Source organism: Bombyx mandarina, chromosome 11, assembly GCF_030267445.1.
Source record: "Bombyx mandarina strain Sakado chromosome 11, ASM3026744v2".
In the NCBI taxonomy this organism is placed as follows: Eukaryota; Metazoa; Arthropoda; class Insecta; order Lepidoptera; family Bombycidae; genus Bombyx; species Bombyx mandarina.
In genome coordinates, this window is record NC_143218.1 from 6,519,696 (window position 1) to 6,541,128 (window position 21,433).

At 39.8% G+C, this 21,433-nt stretch overlaps 1 protein-coding gene across 4 annotated transcripts in view; it reads right to left on the reverse strand.

The window, feature by feature from the left end:
* LOC114242215 (uncharacterized) overlaps positions 1-21,433 on the reverse strand; it is a 245,435-nt gene that overhangs the window by 50,123 nt on the left and 173,879 nt on the right. For all 4 annotated transcript variants that reach the window (XM_089730835.1, XM_089730832.1, XM_089730836.1 and 1 more), the window contains exons 7-8: positions 20,682-20,867; positions 6,259-6,454 (exon numbers count right to left, since the gene is read on the reverse strand). In XM_089730835.1, coding sequence (XP_089586961.1) covers positions 6,259-6,454; positions 20,682-20,867 — 382 coding nt within the window. The remainder of the gene's footprint in view (positions 1-6,258; positions 6,455-20,681; positions 20,868-21,433) is intronic.

Consider the following 21,433-nt stretch of genomic DNA (forward strand, 5'->3'; position numbering starts at 1 on the left):
TTAGAACACTTAAAATATTTCACAAACACTTTAAAATTCTCAATTCACTTCTTCTTCTTCGCTTCAGGTGATCTGTTCGCTGTTTCGCTTCGAGTAGTTCCGATTACTGACTGACTGCGGTCCATCCCTGCAACGCTGTTATAGTCGATACCATATCCCTAGAATTTTCGAGAATATTCAACACATTTCTAGTATTGTGTTTCCGCTATCTGACAATACATGGCGCTGTACTCTCGAGTGTTCTAGGTGCTACTAGATCCTTCGATATTCATTCGACTATTCAACGATAGAGGGCGTTACTCTTAGTGTCGAAAGGATTGCTGGTGGTAGGACCTCTCGTGAGTCCGCGCTGGCAGATACCACCACCCTGCCTATTTCTGCCGTGAAGCAGTAATGCGTTTCGGTTTAAAGGGTGGGGTAGCCGTTGTAACTATACTAAAACCTTAGAACATCATGACTCAAGGTTGGTAGCGGCATTGGTTGTAGATGTCTATGGGCTCCAGGTGGGCGGTGAGCACGTCCAGCCATCTAAGCAACAAAAAAAGATGGCGCCGATAGGCGATGGCAGTGACAGTGATTTTTATCTTTCTTTTTTTTATTTTTTTATTGCCAGTGAACAAAATAATTTTTATCGAACAAAATGTCGTAGTGAAAGCATAGATACTTAGAGCTTAGAACAAGTTTTGCATTGAACTTTCAAAGCTATTTGGATGATGAAAATTAAAAGCGATGTCAGTTACAAAATTCAACGGCGACCAGAATAATTGGTCCCGGTATAATTAGGGAGTGTTATCATTAAAGTAGTTTGGGTTGGTACGAACTGCAAGCGAGAGCGTACATAAGTAACAATTTTTTAAATCATTATCCTAACTATATTTGACCAAATAACTAACTGACGTCACTATAGAGAGGCCTTAGAACTTATATCTCAAGGTGGGTAGCGCATTTACATTGTAGATGTCTATGGGCTCCAGTAACCACTTAACACCAGGTGTCAGGTCACCACTGTGAGGTAGTCCATCCATCTAAGCAATTAAAAAAAATGGTTTCTTCAGCCAAGCGGTCGTGCGCTCTGAACAGTAAGGCAACCGTGTTTTGATATGATTAATATAAGGGGAGGGCCACGGGAATTTATTTATGGAGACTTTGGGCTCTAAGTAACCACTTAACATGGGATCTTCTCATCTGAGGTAATAAAAAATAGCTTATGGGACAATCCAGCATTCCGTGGCTTCCAAAGCTAGTCAGTCTAATTACGCTCAAAACTAATTAATATTAACCATACAGAACATTATAAAATTTATAACATTATGACGTAGGTAATTTAAAGCGGAATAAATTTTTAAAATTGCTTGCTCTTATCGATTACGCCATTACCTAAACAAGCACTATGAATATGTATTGCATTTGATATGTAAGCGAATTTTGTATGTGTGCTTACTGTAAACTAACGCTTTTACTAGTGGAGATAAGGTCGAAATTTGTTTTGAATTTATTATTCTGTTTTCTGTGAACAAAGCAATCATTTACGATTAGTGTTTATCTATGATGATTAGATTCTGGTGCAGCATTCAAGGCAAAATGTCACCTATTTTATTTCACTGGCTTTTGACTTTTTGGTCAGACCAATTGAAAGTTTGACCTCAAAGTCTGAGGTGACTGAAGGCATCCATGATTATGACCCCTAACAAACTTCAGTTACGACGTATCTTCGCTTCGCTTCGCTATCGTTCGCTTAAAATCAGTTGTCAAAACTTGGCGCTAGCATACGCTAAAATCGCATTTTGAAAACACGTCAAATGTACCTAGTCAGGTCATAAATTCTGTCACATGTTTAATGTAAAATAATTGAAACAAGTTTATTCATTAAGTAACCATTCATATACCAAAATGAACTTAACAAAACATAGATTCTTATGACACTAAAGTTTATTCAAAATGACCTCCGTGATTTTGAATACAGGCCTTCAATCTGCGCGGCCAGTCGTCTATCGCAGCACGAACGAGGTCCATGTCAATATCGGCGGCTGCCTTAATCAAGGATGTCTTGAGTGACTCCAAATTGGGATGAGGCTTTGAGCACGCCTTTTCCTCCAAGTGTTGCCATATCTTGTAATCTAACGGATTCAAATCTGGACTGGAGGAGGGCCAGTCTTCGTGCCGGATGAAGTCGATTTCACGCGCCGCCAGCCAGTTTTGTGTGCTCTTCGCTCTATGAGCTGGCGCCGAATCTTGTTGGGATACCCAGTGCCTGTTATTGAACATGGTATGAGAAACAGATTCCACAAGGTTCGTCAGGACTGTATTTTGATACACAACTGCATTACGGCCTGGCCACGGGGATCGGCGGTGCGAACAGCGAAGCGGTGGACGAGGCGACAGTTCGCGCAGCACCGTTTGCAGGCCACGGGTACTCACGTTCGCCGCCGCGACTACTAAGGAAGTCCGACAGCGAAATGTCTATATCGAAATTATCTCGATATTGCTTACAAATTAATAGTTTTTTGGTTCAGGACCTATTATTTGGAAAATATTGTGAAGTACTTGATTTGAATAAGAATCGGAGTATACATATAGATGGAGAATTCCACAAGAAGTACGAGAAATACTTTGGGTGGCTAGACTTCCAAATAGCTGGTCTAGCTAGTATTTCAGCTTTTTTTTTTTATTGCTTAGATGGGTGGACGAGCTCACAGCCCACCTTGTGTTAAGTGGTTACTGGAGCCCATAGACATCCACAACGTAAATGCGCCACCCACCTTGAGATATAAGTTCTAAGGTCTCAAGTATAGTTATAATGGCTGCCTCACCCTTCAAACCGAAACGCATTACTACTTCACGGCAGAAATAGGCAGGGTGGTAGTACCCACCCGTGTGGACTTACAAGAGGTCCTACCACCAGTAATTACGCAAATTATAATTTTGAGGATTTCATTTTTATTACACGATGTTATTCCTTCACCGTGGAAATCAATCGTGAACATTTGTTGAGTACGTATTTCATTACAAAAATTGGTACCCGCCTGATATTCGAACACCGGTGCATCGCTCAACACGATTGCACCGGACGTCCGTTAGGCCACGACGAATTTAAATATATAAAATAAAAAATAAATAAAAAATATAAAAATTTCGGCGTTAATTTTTCGCGGCGAAAACAACTAAACTCATTTAATCACTGTACTATTCGCCGCGACTACCGCTCGACTCCGTGGCTCGCGCCGTCCGTATTCATGCATTTGTTTTGCTCGCCCGCCGCATCGCGCGATTCGCTCGGTACATTTCGCCGGTCGCCGGTGCGCGTGGCTTGTTAGGTACATTTCTATGCGCTTATTTTAGTCGCTAGACGCTTCGCCGTTCGCACCGCGCGAATATTCGTATCGGCGAATGTCCCGTGGCCAGGCTGTTAGTTTTTAAACCTTTCTCACAAAAATGTACCTCTGTTAAGCCCCAATAAGAAACTCCCAACCATACCATGAGCGAGGATGGAAAATGACCTCGTTGGACACGCGGAATACGGTTGCTCGCTTCGTCACGACTGTGTGCGTACACTTTATCATTTTGTTTGTTGTAGCTCTCTTCTACGGTAAAAATTTTTTCATCCGAAAAAAGAATTTCCCGATATTTTTTTCCCGCGTACCGCTTCAACAAAGCGCGGCATCTCTTCAGTCTCAGGTCCATTAGACGAGCATTCAAACGATGTCCTGTTTTTCTTCGATATGCCCGAAGCCCTAAGTCTTCATTTAAAACCCTTTTCACCGTGGTTCTGCTTAACCCCATCTGAAGGGCCAACAGTTTCGGCTTACGTTTGGGATTTCTTTGAATTCGCGCCTTCACAGCTTTTATCACTGCTGGAGTCCTAACAGACCGAGGGCGACCACTTCTTGACCTCTCATCTACACTAGAGTCTTCATTGTATCGTTTGATGGTACGATAAACGAATCTTTTGGTTATATTCAAATTTTTCAGTATGTTAAAATGAATTGGCGCGTGACCGCAACGATGCAACGCAATAACTGCAACACGGTCTTCTTTAAGCGTCCACTCCATATTTAAAAATGAGTAAAATTCTAAAAGTATCCATTTTTATTTTCATGAACAATTCGAAATTCGAATTCAATAAGCTTTTTTGTGGTCAGCATTCTAAAAGAAAAGTTTTTACTGTGTGACAATACTTATGACCTGACTAGTTATAATGAATTTATTTATTAATTTTATTGCTTAATCGGGTAGTCGAGCTCATGGCCAACTCGGTGTTAAGTGTTTACCGAAGTCTATAGACATCTGCAACGTAAATGCTGCTACCTACCTTGAGGTTAAGTTCTAAGGTCTCAGTTTTTACAGTACAGTACAAATATTTCATGAGCAATATTAAACATTGTGTTTAAAAGATAAGAAAGCATTGAAGTGCATTAGCCCAGCGCTAACGACACGACTACTGCGCAATAAACCTATATTTTTTCTGAGGTCTGTGATTTCGTTAAATTTTATATCTTTTGGGGCTTGAACGCGTGTGATATTATGTTAATCTGGCAATAACACGGGCGCTATATTAAAATATAAAATATAAACACAGAAATATTACGATACGCTGAATGAGTTCGCATTCTACGGTAATGTATATAAAATCCTTTAATAAAAAAAAACTTTTTATAGGGTTGAAAGTCGTATGAATTTTGCTTGATATTTTCATTTTATTTAGTTAATCTTTTAATTTGATGCTTGATGTCAGAGCCTCATTTCGTTTAGAGCAACAGTTATGCGTCTAAGCGAAATTAAGTTTAGTTCGTGTGGACATAGACACAACGGTATTACCAAAGCATGCTTTGTTAACTGTATAAGATTAGACGTCTATACTTTGGCCTATACCTAGTATAAAACAAAGTCGCTTTCTCTGTCCCTATATCCCTATGTATGCTTAAATCTTTAAAACTACGCAAAGGATTTTGATGCGGTTTTTTTTAATAGATAGAGTGATTGAAGAGGAAGGTTTATATATCATCATTATAATAACATCCATTTAATAGTGGAGAAATCAATAATAAATTACAGTTTCCGAAGCGAAGCGAGGGCGGGTCGCTGTGATAGCTAATCTAAGCCAAGCGCACACACACTTTAAGTTTTGTACATTCTTTTAAAATCGAAAACAAAAGCTGTGTCTCAAATCCATAATCTATATCTTAAATGTTTAACTAACATTATCTAAGTTAATTGAATATTTTCCGACATTAGTTGCAAAGGAGAATGAAGGTGAAAAACCTAGTTTAGAATTTAAAAAAAAAATAAGTACAGAGCCTAAATAAAATCTAAGCTATTTATTTTTTATCATGGAGATTCTAGTCATGATATTAACAAAAAGTATTATTCTATTTATTGTATTTGGCTCTTGATACGTGTGCAAATTTAAAAACTATCTTCTAAGATTCCGGTAGGTACATAGAAAGAAGTCAAGATTAAAAAAAGTGTATTAAAAATGAAATTGATTTTTTTATTTTTTTTAGTTTTTTATTGCCCTTGTAGGCAGACGAGCATACGGCCCACCTGATGGGATGATGCTATTTAAAATATTCAAAGAAACTTTTTCTGGTGGATTGGCTTGGTTGCGTCCCTAGCTTTACTGATGCCCACAAACTTCATAAACGGCAGTTACGAACTCGTAATGTGCGAAGTTCTGAGTATTCCGCGATAAAATGTACATGTATATTACGCATCTGAGAGCAATTAATAGCGGAATCAAAAAAATATCGAACATTTATTTCTATAACCATTTCTGATTTGAGGTAAAGGACTCCAGGGAAATTTTGGAGATAAAATGAAATGTAGGTAATCGTTCAAAAAGTATTGGCAAATGTTTTTTGGCTGACGACGGCTGACGCGTAGGCATACTTCATTTTGAGCGGTCGCTCTTGCTCAGAAACATTGATGAGGCTCGAGATTGTATCTCCTTTTAGAAATTGCACCGCCTACCACCGGAGTAGAGTTCATCCATACTATTTAGCACCGCTGTGTTGGCAAATTTTGTTTCCATGTGCAACATACGGATTTCATGTACTTTCCACCACAATTCGCTTCTTTAAACGGGATTTTGGCAGACCAGTCAGCAGTACGCAAGATCGATGTGCTCCTTGCATAGCTGATGTCTATGAGCATCGGCGACCTTTCGACAATGCCTACAATGGCAAAAATGTTCAGTGATAATCAGAGCGTGGTCTGGTCGGGTCTCAGGATATTTAATCAAAATATTAAGTGGTAACTTACTGAGGCTCGTGTTCGGTGAGGAGCTCTTCGAAGTGCAAGCGCAGAGTGTGAGCTGGAGGCGTCCTGATCTCTGTGATGCACTCCACGTCGTCAGGGTACGGACGAGGGAAGCCGGGGCTCGACACTGTGGCGTGGGGATGCGAATGCGATAGCTGGATCGTTTCGTTACATTGGATCTTGGAGGCCGTGTAAGGATCTGAAACAAATGTAATTCTTAATTTTTCGAAAAACTAACATTCCATTTTTGGAACGAAGTTCCTTATGGGACGATGCGGAGGGGTACCCTAACCGGAAAAAAACGTCCATAACGTAAGATTTTTATTAGTAATGCACACAGTGTACGACTTCACTTTGTAATAACGTACAAAAAATAACATACTTTTTTATCATTCATTGACCACGATCTCAGAGCGTTCGTTTGCGCAATACACGAACTCTTATGCAAACAACCGTGAATGAAGTGTACCACAATAAGTTCGCACGTTACCGAATGACCGTGGGTTGTTGCGAAACCTCCAGTTTAATTTTCTTTATACCTCGAATAGAACTTAAAATTAATATTTTTATAATAAGGAACTTCGTTCCTATCCGGTGTCCCACGACACCACACATCATTTTTTATGCCCGATTATTTATTTTTATTTGCTTAACAGTATCTGATTTATAATAAAGGACTGTTTGCTCATGAACGAACGTTGAACAAATTGTAGTGTCATCAAAATGGAACCCATAGAAATTATCTCAATTACGGATGGTAGGGATTTTTGTGAGTCCATACGGTATATACCAGTTTGTTATTTGGCTACAACGCCACCACATGTTCCAAATATTGGACAGCCATTTAACACAGATAGGTCATATAATAATGATGTAAAACTCCTTTGTATGTTTCAAACGTTGTTTGGTGACGAAACTCGTGATATGGAATCTAATAGCCACTTAATACTAGATAGAGGATCAAATATTTATATTGTGTTATTAATCGTCAGCTCGTCATCAAGTAGCGTCTTCTACAGTACATTCTCGGATGTTGGCTTTCTTTGGACATGCTTCACCACGAGATGACTAGTCTATGGAGCCACCTCGGCGTGCGAAGTTGGATGGACGGCACGACGGCACGAAAGCACGCGCCTTCTTTACGCTGGACCAACCAAATCAGGAGTACAGTGGGAGGTCCCTAAACGAGAGGAGCAGGATGACCTCGAACAGAGCGAGAGGGTGGATCATCATAAAATACGTCAGATCCGCCCTCTTTAAGGCTACCTAACGATCACGACCACTCTGTCAAGAGTGGAATGATTAAGAAGAAAAAGAACTTCATTCTATTGGCTCGCCCGTTAAGCTTACATTTAAAGCACATCGATATGGTACTCGTCTTTAGAACTGTAGATTGTTGTAAAAATGTAGGGTTCGGTTTCTTTCGATAGATGCCCGTACGCGTTCTGTAAAGACCTAGTTGCGGAATGTATGGTGTATAAACTAGCCCAGACAAGGGACAATAAGTCGCGTTTAAACGGAAGCCTGTAAACAATGAAAGCGAACGGCAGATCGTCCCGTTTGTTTTCGATACCGCATTGTGAAAGAGCAGAGAAAATATACGTCGAAGTAGAGGCACCGACGGATTTCATAAAACTTTCGTCATTGGACGTTGGATTAAATTTTTGCGAAAAAATGTATTTTGTTTTGGTTGGATTGTGAAAACGAGCTATGCTCAGTGTCTCTCTAAGGTATCGTATACGAAACAAAGTCATTCACTGGAGAATCGAAGCTACCGACATAGCTCAACAGATAAAAAAGCTGAAGTGGCAATGGGTCGGACGTAACTGTCGAAGAAACGATAACCCAAGGTAGACGATTTCTATAATGGAGACCACGAACTGGTGACCCAAGTGACGGTCGGTTTGGTTTTTGTCGTCTGGTTCGTCTACGTCTTTTAGGAAGGTATTGAAAATACTGACTGCTGGCAGTCAAGTTCGCCCTCGTCCCATTTTTTTTCTTTTATTTCCTTTCGAATTACCTGTCAAGTCTCTGTCTTAGTCTATGCCTAGTCGTTGTAGGTTGTATATCCTGTCAAAGAGGTTGCACGCCACGTCATCTAGGACGCTCAGTAACAAGGTGATATACGCAGAATACCGGGCAGACTATGGAGGCGAGGGCTCTGATTGGATCACGTTGCCTGTCTTAGTAGGTCTAAGTCTAAGACTAAAATAGGCTGTTAACGTTAATGAAAGGAATTAAATAGATATTTGAGCTGACAACGAAAGCTATCTATAAAGTTGAATTTCATTAGCTAGTTCTTGAGTGACCCTACTGTGCCTGTTTACCTTATTTATCTCAACCTTAGTTGTTATTGTTAGCATGGGTACCACCACCGCATTTCGATGCCGTGAAGTCAGACGTTCCAGGTTGAAATGGTGGATAGCCTTTAAACGGTACAATTGAGACTTAGATCTTATGTCTCAAGGCGGATGACGGTACTCACCTCGTGATGTCCATAGACTCTGGTAACCACTTAGCACTGGGTGGGCCGTCATATCCATCAATCATGTGTACAATAATAATAATAAAAGTATCATTTGTATCAATACCCTGGCCAGCATCAGCAAGATAATAAAGAAAAGATTTTTAATTTTTTGTTGATTCTACTATGTTAGCGTGTTTTTTTTTTGTTTTTAAACGACATTTAAGAGATTTCAAACAAAAATCTTCCTGGGTAATATGAAACTTTTGGGACGTTTCGGATGAAATTCTTGAATGCGTTTCACACACAACACGACGCAATGACCGACTCGTTGCGGTGTGGAGAGTCCCAAAACTTTGTCCGACATCATCAAAGTTGTAACTCATACATAATATTGTGAGGTGGAACTTTAAGCTCCGCGAAGACTGCGTGGAGTTGCGCGATGAATTAATTATTGTTTAAGGAGTTCGTGAAGCATCTGTAAGGCTCCTTTGTAGTGTTGGATGGGAATCGGATTGATTTATTGGTTGTAGAGCGTAGAGTTGATAGCTCTATTTTGTTTTTGGTCTTAGACTGTGAGACATGATATCTGATTAGGAGAAAATGACAGCCGTTACAACGCTATTTGGTTTCTCTGGGATCTTCTCAGTGAGTCACGATTCCATTCCAGTGTTAGATTCAGTGAACCACTGCTCTTTTTAGGGCTTAGAAAATTCTTTCAGGCTGAGCCCCGTGAGCTTGTGCACCAGTCAGGTTCAAGCTAGTTCCATAAGGCTACTGGCACATAGGTTGGCGAAAAATATTTATGCCACGCGCGATTCTCTATAAGCCATTGCCAAATCCTTTATTTTTTTCGGAGAGCGGGCTGATCCTCCAACGACGTGCCCGCTTTTAAGGGTCGGCGGGTATGTGGGACTCGAAGGTCTGCAGATGTTGGGAATGAGCCGCTTGCCAAGTTGTTTTAGGACCCTACCAACTAAACTACTTCCCTTGAATTCTCTCGCTCGACGTCCCATATCCGCCCGGAGTAAGAACCCGGGCAGAGTAGGGTATTTTTCGTAGTCAACACTACAACCAGACTCGCGGAGATAGTCCTAGGACGTCCTATCGACGGGTCATCAAGGTGACACTCGACGACTCTCAATGATTATATCCTGCTTCTTCTATAATCCTTCTTATATTTAACTAGCGACCCGCCCTCGCTTCGCTTCGGAAACATTAAAACACACATGAAACCAAAAAAATTAAATAATTTTTTTTTTAAAAAAAGTAGCCTATGTTCATCAGGGACAATGTCGGCTTCTAATGGAAAAAGAATTTTTCAAATCGGTCCAGTAGTTTCGGAGCCTATTCGAAACAAACAAACAAACAAATCTTTCCTCTTTATAATATTAGTATAGATAATACGTCTTAGAAACCTAAGCTTTCTTATTCTCATTCCACCCGCCATTCCGTCGGCTGTGTCTAAATTCTAAACCTAATTCATTAAAATAAGTCTTTTTTGAAAAGATTCCATCGCAGAGACTCAAAACAATGCGCTACGAAGCTACGCCGTAGACACTACGTTATGATTGTGCTTCGGATTTCGGTGTAGACGAGATTACGAAGCGAAGAAGCCATATAAATTCACCACGTCTATACATATTTCACAGATATTTTATTTACCTACGATTCTGTAGTGTAAGAGCTGGGAGGCTATATACTGAGCCTTTGCTTTGACGGCTATGCAATTATGCTACGAGCTTAGAGAAAAGCGGTATCACTGCGTGCGCTTAATTCAGTTTTTTCATTTACTACTGCAAATTATCCTCACAACGACCTTAACGATAGTAAAGTTTTTGTTGTAGTCCGGTAGACGTATTATATAGTAGGACGTCATTAGTTGTACCAAATGTTTAATTCTTACTATTTTTGTAAATCCTACAGAACGGTACGATAATCTAAATCCCCTATTAACATCTTAACTTGACAACAAAACTTTAGAATTGTATTTATAAAAATTTGTTTACTGAGCTTTTACGTAAGAATGTAATAATAATATCTGTAAGCACAATATTTCGTTGGAAGTTAAACTTTATTTACACACTACAATTTTATAGTTTAAATGAAATGTTTCTGCAATATTGTAGTGTTGCTCCACGAGAACAGTTCCTTGGTAAGAAATTTCCCCGGAACGTGAGTTGGATCGGCTTATTAAAACTTCGCTTTGATGTTTTGTTATTTTCTGCTGTGAGTTCTACTTAGGGCTCTTAGTTAGATTTTGCTTACGTGACTTAATTAGAGTGGGGCATTTAGTTTTGCTATTGGAGGCCAACGCTAAGAGCATGCTTAACCAAGATCCTACTCATCAATGACACAAAAAACATTGGGCTCCTAGGAACTCCCAGTATGCATTTGACCAAGATAATACTGCACATTTATCAGGATGGATCCTCAGTTAAGCGAAGGAATACAACAGAAAAATTTCTAAAACGTAATTTGATTAAGTTGTGTGAAAAATGAATTCGTAAATTGAAAAATTATATTAAAGACTAAACATAGAAGGGGAGCCAGAAATCCGTCATTTCGGGTCACTTCTATAAATATTGTTTCCGCGATTGCGACCTCATATAATAAAAGATTAATACTATTATGCCGGTAAGAGTAACGTCATCTATCGTGCGCAAAAGCACATCGAAACGACTGGCTTTACCGAGAATGTTCTCGATAATTGTCGAGTTGTCGTATCGAATATAAAAGCGTTGCAGAGACGACACGAAGGCAATTGTGAAGTGCTTTAATTCGTACTTCAGTGGAAGTTTTATATATCCCGAACCCCAGCGCGTAACAATACATATAATGAAAACATCGTTTATTGTCTAAGACGGTACATGTATTTACATATAGATACGTGTCGGGCAATTGACGTATAATGAAATAATTGCATGCGCATCGTTAACATAATGCTTACCTGTTGCTACACATCATAAACGCATTACGTTGAATCTTCAATTATATTCAAACGACACCGGTCACCGTCCTCGTCGAACCCGTCGCTTGCAACGAAGGGCTCGACGAGCGAATTAACTCACAGACATACTGAGTTTCTCGGCGGACCTTCTCAGTGGGTCGCGTTTCCGATCCGGTGGTAGATTCTGCGAAGCACTGCTCTCGCTAGGGCGAAGCTGAAATAGCCTCTCAAGGCTATCAGCATAGGTAGGTAGGAAAAAATAAAATAAAAAAAATATATATTCAAACAACACTAATACCACTGTAGCGGCAATAGATATGTTATACTTGAATTGTTATTTTCTTTTGGACTTGAGGACTATTTTTCGGTGAAATTAAAAGATGTTTATTTTTTGAGATACCAGTTGGCGTGTATACTTATTCTGAATTAGCAATCGTACAGTTTTATAGGATAGTGGGGTCAGGGAACAATATTCTTATCCAATAGCAACCGCACACGTTTCTAGCGTCACACACAGCTCGATTCTGATTGGTCGCGAAAATTTACACAATAATACCAATTTAATAATGCCAATAACAAAATACAGATACAATAATTTCAAGGATCGACATCGACATCGACATTTTACAGATGCGTGAGCACCACAATAATCTTAATGATTCTAATTACGGAGCAAAACAAACTTTGAATTCACTATTCACTGCACACGATTTAAGCAATTCTCACGCTATTTTCTCTAACAGAATCCATTTGTTAGTGAAATACTTGTACTTATACGCTGTCGTAAAGCTAAAGGCATTAACCACACACTTTTATATGAAGCCATTGTGGCTCTGACTGAGCGGAAGGTAATGAAGTTTTTTAATGACCCCGCTGCAGTGTGGTATGAAGCTGTGATAGTGTGCGATGTAGGTTTAGTGTCAGCGTACCATAAAAACAACCGGAGCTTGGCAGGATTAAAGAAAGCTAATTTTTTAAATTAATTAGTTAAACGACTAGTTGATTTCAAAGGAAACGATTGCTTGCTGGCAATGGGAGAAATTCTCAATTATTTTTGTTAGAGCCGTTTTCATTGCTTTTTATTGGCGAATCTGACGTTAGTGTTAGTGGTTGGAGATATGACGTCAGCGCTTAAGCCAAAACGGTTTTGAGCCAGTAAAACATAGGATGACCTCCCGTGCGGGCTTTCAATAGGTCAATAAGTATGAGTACTTAATACAGCGCGCAATGTAACGCAACCTCGACTAAAATTTAGTGTTTTGAATTAGTAATCCCTGCAACTGTTTCTTGTCTTTAGAATGGCTTCAATGTACCATCTATATTGATAGGATTATAGTCTTTATACGCTCCTTTGTGACTAGAAGTTTTAATAAGTGCAATAATATTACACTAAAGTTCAATTTTGTTTAAAAACGGCTTTAATCAATATAGCATCGCTGAACGTTTTGTTTAGGAACTGGGTCGGCGTCTCCAACTGATATGGCCTATTTGAAATTCGGTATTTGTATTCGATTAGAACGAATTTGAATTTTAAAATAGATCGTTGTTTTGACTTTCAAATGTTGGCAGTACTTAATGAAGTTTAGGCACGTGGTACGTTTAATTCTTAATTACATGTTAATTACAAAATAAAAGTCATTAATGAAAAACTTAGGGTATTTTTTTTAATGCGTCCTCGTTTGAAGGGTCGGACAATGATTATACAATTAAGGCTTCGAACTTAAAGACATATGAGCCCTGAGCTCGCTAAGCTGTCTAAGCAAAAAGTAGCTCAATTCATCATCATAATCAATTGCTCTTGGTAGAGCAGTCGCGGTCATGTGGAATTCTATTAGTAGCTCAATTACGCTTAAAATAAATCTCAAGTCAAGCCTCTCTATAGAACAAAATAGAAACGGACAAATGCCCACTTAAAAATACGGAATATAATCGTCAAAACCACGTAAAGATCGTTGGTGTGCGTTAAGTATTATTCTAGTAAAACAACTCTGAGAGTTGCAATTATATCAAGTCAGTACGGTGTACTAACAAGTAAAACTTAATATAGATGCATACTTACCGTACCTACATAATCTACATCGCACATATAATCATCTTCTCCGTCGTACACTCCTGAAGGAATGGTCGTGGCTATGTATGTCTTATTGCTTGGTTGCGGTTTTTGCGAGGCTTCTCCATCTCTCTCTATTTGTGGCGGTACGTGTACATTCAATAAAGGAACGCTTAGTAGATGACTTCATCAAGTCTGTCCACCTTGTGGGTGATCGGCCGCGAGATCGTTGACCGTCTACCCTTCCTTGAACCATTAATCGTTCCAATGAGTTTTCATTACGGATGTTATGTCCAAGCATATTAAGGATTCGCAATTGCACAATCGACGAAAGCCTTTGCTTGATTTAGAACTCTTTCATGATGCAAACATATAATCTACATTACCCAATATGCTAATATACAATATAGTGATGTAAAATATTAATAGGGTTTTCCACTATAGTAGTTTAGAAAGACAATTCGATGAACTGACTCAATCGAAAGTCGATTATCGCGTTCGGCGCGAGACAATGACAAAAGTTTCAGACGAAGTGAAAGTCAAAGTGCTTTGCTAATTTTGTTTAGCTAAGGACACGTGTACTCGCAGCCTAAATATCCAGCGGGGTCGTAATGTTTGTAATTACGTATCTAAAGTATTAGTAGTATCCAAAGATTGATTTATATTGTTTGTGACTGATGAAAACACCAACAAAAGCTAAAATGAACGTCTTAAAATGCTGCAAATTATACTATTACACGATTCTGGGTATTTTTGCACGATGCCTTCATGATTTTGAGAGATTTTGACCTCAACTCTTAAGGTGGATTTCTCAAGGACTTTGGTACCTTTTTAATCACAGGTGAACCACAAGCTCTTTGTCTGGAGTAGTAAGCCTGACGAGCAAATGCCGTAATAAGGATATCGAATCTCAGTCTCTAAGTGTATGAAGTCGTCGTGGCCTAAAGGATAAGACGTCCGGTGCATTCGTATCTAGCGATGCACCGGTGTTCGAATCCCGCTGGCAGGTACCAATTTTTCCAATGAAATACGTACTTAACAATTGTTCACGATTGACTTCCACGGTGAACGAATAACATCGTGTAATAAAAATCAAACCCGCAAAATTATAATTTGTGTAATTATTGGCGGTAGGTCGTCTTGCGAGTCCGCGCTGGTAGGTACCACCACCCTGTCTCTTGCTGCCATGAAGCAGTAATGCGTTTCGGTTTGAAGGGCGGAGCAGCCGTTGTACTGTTAAAAGTGACACTTTAGAACTCATGTGTTAAGGTGGGTGGCGGCGAAGCAGTAATGCGTTTCGGTTTGAAGGGTGGGGCAGCCGTTGTACTGTTAAAAGTCAGACCTTAGAACTCATGTCTCAAGGCGGGTGGCGGCATTTACGGTCTAGATGTCTATGGGCTCCAGTAACCACTCAACACCAGGTGGGCCGTGGGCTTTTCCAACAATGTAAACAATTAAAAAAAAAAAAAAAAGCACATATTTATACCCATATAGCCCACAATTGCATAATGCACTTCACGAGCCGCGTGTTGTTCGCGGTGTAGGTAGTCATTTGGTCGACAGAATCCGACGACACATTAACGTAGAGGGTGCTCCGTTTTGTTGTGTCCCACTTCTGGGACGACGGACAGGGTTGCCACAGAAAGTTGCTGTGACTAAAAGTTCATTTTTGTGATTTCATATCGACATGGGGAGAGCTGATATGAGGCGAAACCCTCGATTCAAGCTATGGTTTATACGACCGCGACGGGGCAACGCAAAACCGCTGTCACCCGAAACATGTCTTGTCGGATCCTCCGGATTCACGCTCGATGCTCTCAAGCATCGGTCACCGTCCTCGTCAAACTCATCGATTACGAAGAAGAGTTCGACGAGCGAACTAACCCATAGACACAGCCCAGAATATTCCACACATCTCTAGTATTGTGTTTCCGCTATCTGACAATAGATGGCGTTGTACTTCTCGAGACTTCTAGGTGCTAATAGATCCTTCGATATTTTTTCGACTATTCGGCGATAGATGGCGTTATTCTTACCGGCGTAACATTATTTAACCGTAATGTTTTAAGCCACAAAAAATGACTGCAACTGTAAATTATTTGTTTCTCACAACCCTAAGTGCAGCGTGGCGAACATCAAACGCAGGTGGTCCAGAATAGTCTGACCCCTCACCCCTTTACAATTGTTTGAGCACCGAATACAAACGTGAACAGCACAATTGACAGCGGATCTCTTTGTTCTGGATGTGTTTTTCGCGTATATGGTGAGCTTACAGACTAGTACAGTAATTGGTGCTGTTCTTTTTTGTCCATCTTCAACTTCACGACAACTTGAAATTTGATCGATCGGGTTCTTGTTAATTGAAATCTTAAATTTCAAACCGTCCAGAGTTTATCCAGGTATCAAACTCCTACACAATAATTTACAAAGTTCATCATCATCATTACCATCAGCCCACTTCTGGACATAGGCCTCTTCCAACCCAAGCCCAGCCTTCGGCTCTCCTCATCCACTTTTTCCCAGCCACCGTTCGGAGGTCATCGCACCACCCCAGCGTCAGATCAGCGTTCCACGTTACGTCTTCCGCTGCACGGTCTCCACTCGCGAACCTGTCTGCTCCAGCGATCGTCAGTTCTACGGCCAGCCCCGTATAAAGGTAATGGTCCAAAAATAGACCCAGCGTTACAGTTACAGGTAGGACGTCTTGTGAGCCAGGAACAGCACAGTGTAGGCAGCGGCTTGGCTCTGCCCCTGGCATTGCTGAAGTCCATGGGCAACGGTAACCACTCACCATCAGGTGGGCCGTATGCTCGTCTGCCTACAAGGGCAATAAAAAAAAAAGAGCCCGCACGAGTAGGTACCACATCTCGTCTATTTCTGCCGCGAAGCTGTAATGCGTTTCGAAAGGTTTGTGCAGCCGTTGTACTGAAAATTGCGACTAGAGCTTATGTCTCGAGGTGGGTAGCGGAATGTAGGTTGTTAATGTCTATGGGTCACTGGATCACTTGTCACCAGGTGGACTATAAGCTGGTCTAGCCGTCTTAGTAAACAATAAAAAAAATATATGCTTATATTTTGAGCTATGAAAATGATTTCCATAACACGGTTCATAGTCTTTTTGGAACAGTATAAACGAAATTGAAACATCCACTCTGTACATTTGATATTGGTGCGAATTATTTCCAATTCCCTCTTGTGAGCTCAGCGATTCGGATGTGACAAGCGCGCTCGAAGCCAGAGTATCTCGTTAAAAGGTTTATGGATGAACTTCCGTGACCGGCAACATGATGCGGGCGCAGTTTATATAAAGACAGTCACTTCATTTTGTTCTATTTTATTTATCGAATTTCAGCATTTTACATTCGCAGTAATGTTTTTACCAAGGTCTTATACCTTGCTTGCGTTGGGGCACCACAAGGTCGGTGCTCTCTCGACACTTATCACCGTGGATGCCAATACCACCTATGACAATATCAGTGTTCATGTATATTTTCCACTTGAATTCCTCGTCGATTTTAGTTCAGGAAGTCTGAAGTGGAGAACTCTCAGAAGCTTTTTTTATTGTCCTTGTAGGCAGACGACTATACAGCCCACCTGATGGTGAGCGCTTACAGTCGCTCATATACGCCAGAAATGCCAGGGGCAGAGCCAAGTTCCTGCCTTTTACTTATCACAGCCAAGGTGCCAATTGCGTTGTAATGTTAGAGCATTATTACACTATTATAGTCTGGTGGAAGAGGGGACCCACATCTACCATAATTTCCATCACTCCTTCTCTTAATGTTAGAGCATTATTACATTATTATAGTCTGGTGGAAGAGGGGACTCACATCTTCCATAATTTCCATCGCTCCTTCTTCATTTGATTGCATTAAGTGGGTGAACAAATATACGACACAACGAGTACCACCAATAGACACCACGTCTGCTCGTACGCTCGTCTGCCTACACGGTCAATAAAAAAAAATCCTAACCGTTCTTCTGGTGCAGCGGCGGGTTTTTTATTGCTTAGATAGGGTGGACGAGCTCACAGCCCACCTGGTGTTAGGTGGTTACTGGAACCCATAGACATCTACAACGTAAATGCGCCACCCATCTTTAGTTCTAAGATCTCAGTATAGTTACAAGGGCTGCCCCACCCTTCAAACCGAAACGCATTACTGCTTCACGGCAGAAATAGGCAGAGCGATGGTACTTACCCGCGCGGACTCACAAGAGGTCCTACCACCAGTAAAAATGCGCCCCGAACAATATTCCCAGCAGTGCGTGACTGGTCTTTTTTGACCCACCAGCACTAGGGTAGAATAAATACTATAACTTTGCGGAAACATACTGTAAACAATTTATCTATACTAATACTAATTACTAATCTATACTAATATTATAAAGAGGAAAGATTTGTTTGTTTGTTTGTTTCGAATAGGCTCCGAAACTACTGGACCGATTTGAAAAATTATTTTTCCATTAGAAGCCGACATTGTCCCTGATGAACATAGGCTACTTTTTTTATTATTTTTTTTTTAATATTTTTGGTTTCATGTGTGTTTTAATGTTTCCGAAGCGAAGCGAGGGCGGGTCGCTAGTAATCTATACTAATATTATAAAGAGGAAAGATTTGTTTGTTTGTTTGTTTCGAATAGGCTCCGAAACTACTGGACCGATTTGAAAAATTCTTTTTCCATTAGAAGCCGACATTGTCCCTGATGAACATAGGCTACTTTTTTTAATTTTTTTTTTGTTGGTTTCATGTGTGTTTTAATGTTTCCGAAGCGAAGCGAGGGCGGGTCGCTAGTAATAATATTATAAAGAGGAAAGATTTGTTTGTTTGTTTGTTTCGAATAGGCTCCGAAACTACTGGACCGATTTGAAAAATTCTTTTTCCATTAGAAGCCGACATTGTCCCTGATGAACATAGGCTACTTTTTTAAATTTTTTTTTATTTTTTTTTTGTTTCATGTGTGTTTTAATGTTTCCGAAGCGAAGCGAGGGCGAGTCGCTATAATAATATATAGTTGTCGGTGTCAAACTCCTACAAACACCTGAAATAATCGGTCTGCACCAGCGAGACGGACATAGTTCTCTTCGTCCGCACCAGCTAAAAGTACCTTCCGCGGTAGACCGATATGAGCCTGTTCCGCAGTGAAGGTGTTGAAAAGGGTGCCATTTATCCGAAATTTCAATGTTAAGTTACCGTCTTATGACGCTACTGTGGTCACAAGTACAGGGTTGAAGGCGAACATACGTGTATAAGTCTCGTTACCCGATTCAAGAGTTACAAGTCAAGACCGACGCAAAATGTTTCTCAAAGACATATCTACCTAAATGCACTGGATTTTACTTATACAATTCGAACATAACAGAATGCCTAAATTGAATATTAAATTTCGGTGGATAATTCATAATGAAATCGTATTGATATAAATACGTAGTCGGTATCTTTGGACCAAATACATATTTTATATCTAATTTTTTGCAACAATAATTGTGTGCACGTAATGAGATTTATTCGTGAATGTGTATAACTTTATATTTATTATCTTAATATATATATTTTTTCTGTGCGTGTGTTTGTCACTGAACTCCTCATAAGCGGCTGGACCGATTTTAATAAAATTTTCTGTGTACCTTCAGGTGGATTCGAGAATGGTTTAGATTTACAAATCAACCCGGCAGATGGCGTTGCAGTCGGTATCTAGGTTATTTATCTTTGCTAGAAATAATTTATATGGCAAAACAACGTTTGCCGGACCAGCTAGTATTTTATAGGTTTTCTTCAATATATGAAAATGCCCTGTGTACCCAAGAGGTTCCAGGTTAGTAGCAAAAATTGTTTTTGAAAAGGATTTTGTTTTTGAAATAAGAAACACCTGAAAAGTTTTCATAAGGCAATTCAGTTACGCCAATCTGTTACAAATAAGTCAATTGTTTTGTTTGCAGTAAATAAAACCTTAAATATAAATAAAGCCTTGAGTAATTGTCGTAGAAAGTGTTTTTAATTTTACTTAAAATTTTTGAAGTCATTCATTAAGAAATTATAGAAACATCAAATGTAGTTAGTTATTACGTATCATCTTTTATAGAAACATCAAACGATATTGATAAAGTTATTATTAGGAACATAAAGTACTACTCAAGTTTCTAAGCTCATGCGTTACTAAGACGCCATCAGTAGTTTGGAAGTTTTAATTGTATTATATTATTCGCGAACTTTATAGTTTCTTGAGTTTCATGTCTCTCAAAAGTGGCAGTTGAACTTAAATTAAGGTGAAATATGAATGTGGAATTTTTTCGTTTGGAATTTCGATCAATTTTATTATTCTTGACCCTCAGTTTGATCATAATATATGATCTGTTCTCAGTGTCTTTCGTCTCAAGGTGAGCCGCTGGAGTTGCTTGAAGGCACCACCTAAGACTTGGCGACTGACGGTATTCGTTCTTGTCTCGTGTTCTGATCTATAGTCTCTTACATACATTTTAAATTCGCGATAATTCCCTTTCGCGCTTCTAATAATTGAATATTTATAAAACGGACATGTTTTTTTATTACAATACACTGAAGGACTGAGTATTCTATTAATCAATCTATATGTATAAAAATGAATTGCTGTTCGTTAGTCTCGCTAAAACTCGAGAGCGGCTGGACCGATTTGGCTAATTTTGGTCTTGAATTATTTGCGGAAATCCAGATAAGGTTTAAAAGGTAGATAAATATGAAAATGCTCGGAATTAAATAAAAATAACAATTTTGTTTTTCTTTTGATGTGTCCCCTGTCGGACGGATTCCTTTGTTTGTTTAAAGTTTATTTTATACCAAAGTTTAGGTCTTTCATTTATCGATTGAGGCACTACGAAGTCTGCCGGGTCTGCTAGTTTCAAATATATTTTTTAAAGCGTGGATCAACGAGTTATCTGTTCTGTAGCATCAGAAAAAGAAAGAACAATATTTCAAATTCAGAACTTACCATCAACGCTGGGTTTCTCGCAGACAAAGTAATTGTGTTCTCTGCATCCCCTGTCGTTCCACATGAAGGTTGGTTCGGCTGGCGCTGGACGCGGGGGGAACTCTCGCCTAGCCTCCACGCAGTCCTGGCCCGAGGTTCCGTCATCGTTGGGCTGACTGCTGTGCTTCCGCCAACCGGGAAACCAGTCTGGTGGAAAGAAATTTATGATACATGTCTATAGATCATGTTTTTTGAGTGCCTTTTTAATTTAGATTTTTTTTTTTTTTTTTGTGTTCAATAGAGCATACTCTCTTTCTCTCTCTCTCTCGCTCTCTCTGTCTCTCTCTCTCTCACTCTGTCTCTCTCTCTTTCTCTTTACGGCCTTTCTGGATACCATCTGTAATGTATATGGTCTCCGGTAACCAGTGTTAATACCACTCATAACATAACTTAAAACCTGAGATGAATGTCTCAATAATAGTATTATGAGTAACTCTTCCTTCTAACTGGAGAGCATTACTGCTGCGCGGTAGATATAGTTTTAAATTTCCTCGTTTTACTGAATTTAAATGCTGTGAGCACGTCATAGCGTTTTGTTGTCTATAGGGCAAGTCTGTCTGTCCAGCAACCTCAAAAAGCTAGAGAATCTTTTTTTATGATTGATGGATTACTGGTGGCCCGAAGGCCTTTCCAGTTTCACGAGGACAGGTGGGCGAGTGAAAGCTCTGCTAGGAGCGGTGGGATTTTCTAATAGTTGCCCGAGCGCCTCCGAA